We start from the raw sequence: 2,954 nt of genomic DNA on the forward strand, positions 1-2,954 counted from the left end.
TTGGACGCAAAAAAACAAATTTTTCATGGAAAAAAATATCAATCAAACAATACAAAAGTAGGAATTTGGATAAAAAAAAAAAACACATTTTCAATGAAAAATATTAGCAATCAAATGCACACTTAGATTAGTTCTAATAGTGTGATAAGGTTTATAGTTTATTAGAAATTTTAGCTTTTTAAATTCTTCGCACTATATAAAGAGGTCTTAAACATTGTAATAGGTAATCTTGAATATATAATAAGATGAGTTTCTTCTTTACTCTCAATTATTCTCTTATTGGACCTCTTTCTCTTTTTGTTCTTCAATAGTTCGTTGTTAAATTATTACGTTCCTACATCGGTATTTCTTTTACTTTTATGTCAATTTCTTACACTCAAATCATATACAAACTCAGTTTTCCTAAATAATATACAAATGTGTATTATCATGCATTTAGTGTTTGCTAACAAACTCAACGGTTCCTTGTAGCTGTGTTGTTATTCTTAATTAAGAACTCCTTAATTTTCATGAACAGAACCAGCAAATATAAATACATGTTAAGGGGATATGCTGAAGATGCTTAATTGTTTAATTTAAATTTTAAAAAATGATGGAAGGTATATCACATCGATGGAGGTTGCTTAGTGGCCAAGAAAACTGGAAGAACTTGTTGGACCCCCTCGACATTGATGTGAGGCGATACATTATTCACTATGGAGAAATGGTTCAAGCAACCTACGATACTTTCAACTCCGAAAAATTATCAAGGTATTGTGAAACCATGTATTTAAGTTACGTCTCATACACCGTGAGGGTGTATGGAAGATTCATTTTCCATGAAGACCTAACTAGTGGGCAATTTTCAGGAGTGACAGTGTTGTTTCAACGTTAAGATGGAGTAAGCTTATTTATTTAGCCCCTGTTTGGTTTTTCTGAAAATCATATTTAAGTAGATTTTGATAAAAATTGATAAAAAATTGGATTCCATGAAAAAGGTAAAAGACCTATGCATAAGCTTTTCCTTCATAGATGTTTTACGTAGCACTTGCTTGGATATGCCTTTTTCTTTTCCTAGCTTCCAATGAAATGGTGCCAATTAATCTGTGAAGGAATTCCGTGAACAAATTCTGTATATGCAGCATGATTCTAAAATTAGTAGTTGATTTTGACTTTAGATTTTAACTTTTTTAGCTATCCCCTCTTTGGTTTTGCAAAAAAATTTATTATTAGTAAATTTTGATAAAATCATGGGTTCTATGAAATATGTGGTTAAAAGTTGTCGTTGACATTGACTTACTTTTCAAAACTTTTTTTATCTAAATAATAAATGGGCTTAAATTGTGTTAAGACAGGTATGCAGGGAGCAGCAGATATGCCAGGAGGAATCTATTAGCCAGGGTAGGACTAGAAAAAGGCAATCCATTGAAGTATGAAATTGTGAAGTATATAAATGCAACCTCTAGCATCAGTGTTCCAGATGCATTTATAATGAAGCCCTTCGCAAGTGAAGCTTGGAGCACAGAATCAAATTGGATGGGTTACGTAGCTGTCTCCACTGATGAAGGAAGAGTTGCATTAGGAAGAAGGGATATTTTGATTGCATGGAGAGGAACAGTTCAACCAATAGAATGGGTGAAAGATTTTGATTTCCCACTTGTACCAGCAACAAAGATTCTTGGAAAAATAACTGGTGTTGCTAATGTACACAGCGGTGTGCTCTCGATTTATACTTCAACTGATAAACAATCGAAATACAACAAAACAAGTGCACAAGACCAGGTATATTCGGATTCATTGAGATATATAACCGAACTGAGAAATTGACTTAAAATGTATAGCGTTGAAAAATGGGTCGTTGGTCGCCCACGTGGGATGTTTATCTTCAATATTTTCCCTGAGCTCTTCTCTAACAAGAAAAGAGAAACAAAGGCTTACTAAGCATGAAAACAGACAGAAAATGAAAAGGGCTTGAAGATGTTCATTAGAAGAGTCACAAAAGGAGGCATTTAAAATGAGGGTTTTAAAACTCTTCCCCTTGTGATTGAGTTTTTGACCAAGAGAATGTTTGAAATTGGTGATTTAAGTGTAGAAGGCCAGTGGATTCAATCTCTTTAACTTTTTGGGAATGTTTCTTGAACACACAACTTAATTATCAAAGGTAAATTCCATTGTTAATTTCTTTAAAATGACCAGGTTCTGTCGGAGGTTAGGCGACAAGTTGATAGATTCAAGAACGAAGAAATGAGCATAACCGTAGCAGGACACAGTTTGGGTGCTGCACTTTCAACATTGTGTGCAGCAGACATTGTAGCCAATGGTTACAACAGGCCAAGCGAGCAACCAAACAATCCTTGTCTCGTGACAGCGTTCAAGTTTGGCAGTCCAAAAGTTGGGGATTCGAATTTTAAGGAAATTCTACACTCTATGAATAAACTTCATATACTAAATGTTCGTAACGCAGCAGATCTTGTTCCTCTCTATCCACCACTTGGGTACACAAAAATCGGAATTGAGCTACTAGTCGATAGTAGAACCTCCCCTTTCTTAAAGTATCCTGGAGATGTTGTAAGTTGGCATATTTTAGAGCCTGGTTATTTGCATTCAGTAGCAGGAACAAAAGGGAGTGAAGGAGGGTTTCACTTGGAAGTTAACAGGGATATTTCTCTGGTAAACAAGAGATCAGATGCTCTCAAAGATCAATATTCAGTGCCCACTTTTTGGTGGTGTCAACAGAATAAGGGCATGGTTCAACAGGAAAATGGCCATTGGGAATTACACGACCATGAGAACGATGATAATTGATGGTGTTTTTATCTTTGCACGTATACTTTCTCATACTATAATCCCCCTTAAACCTGATTATCGAGTTGTAGCTCTAGCATTTAGACGAGTGATTATTAGCCCTACCATTGATATTTATTCTATTCTTCTGCAAGTCATTGAATAGAAACCATTATTTTGCACTCGTTAGG

The 2,954-nt window shown here is 34.9% G+C and overlaps 1 protein-coding gene across 1 annotated transcript; it reads left to right on the forward strand.

Moving 5' to 3' along the window:
- The first annotated feature begins 558 nt into the window (after positions 1-558).
- LOC111383897 (phospholipase A1-IIgamma) lies at positions 559-2,942 on the forward strand. Its single transcript, XM_023008084.1, has 3 exons — positions 559-750; positions 1,335-1,761; positions 2,176-2,942. The coding sequence occupies exons 1-3, from the start codon at positions 590-592 to the stop codon at positions 2,782-2,784; spliced, it is 1,197 nt and encodes a 398-aa protein (XP_022863852.1). The 5' UTR covers positions 559-589; the 3' UTR covers positions 2,785-2,942.
- The last annotated feature ends 12 nt before the right edge of the window (positions 2,943-2,954 follow it).

This window comes from Olea europaea, unplaced genomic scaffold (genome assembly GCF_002742605.1).
Source record: "Olea europaea var. sylvestris unplaced genomic scaffold, O_europaea_v1 scaffold2789, whole genome shotgun sequence".
NCBI classification, from domain to species: domain Eukaryota; kingdom Viridiplantae; phylum Streptophyta; class Magnoliopsida; order Lamiales; family Oleaceae; genus Olea; species Olea europaea.

Coding starts and splice junctions, on each gene's coding strand:
- LOC111383897 (XM_023008084.1), top strand. CDS start 590: ATGATGGAAGGTATATCACATCGATGGAGGTTGCTTAGTGGCCAAGAA. Junction 751..1,334: donor AACTCCGAAAAATTATCAAG/GTATTGTGAAAC, acceptor GTGTTAAGACAG/GTATGCAGGGAGCAGCAGAT. Junction 1,762..2,175: donor AAACAAGTGCACAAGACCAG/GTATATTCGGAT, acceptor TAAAATGACCAG/GTTCTGTCGGAGGTTAGGCG.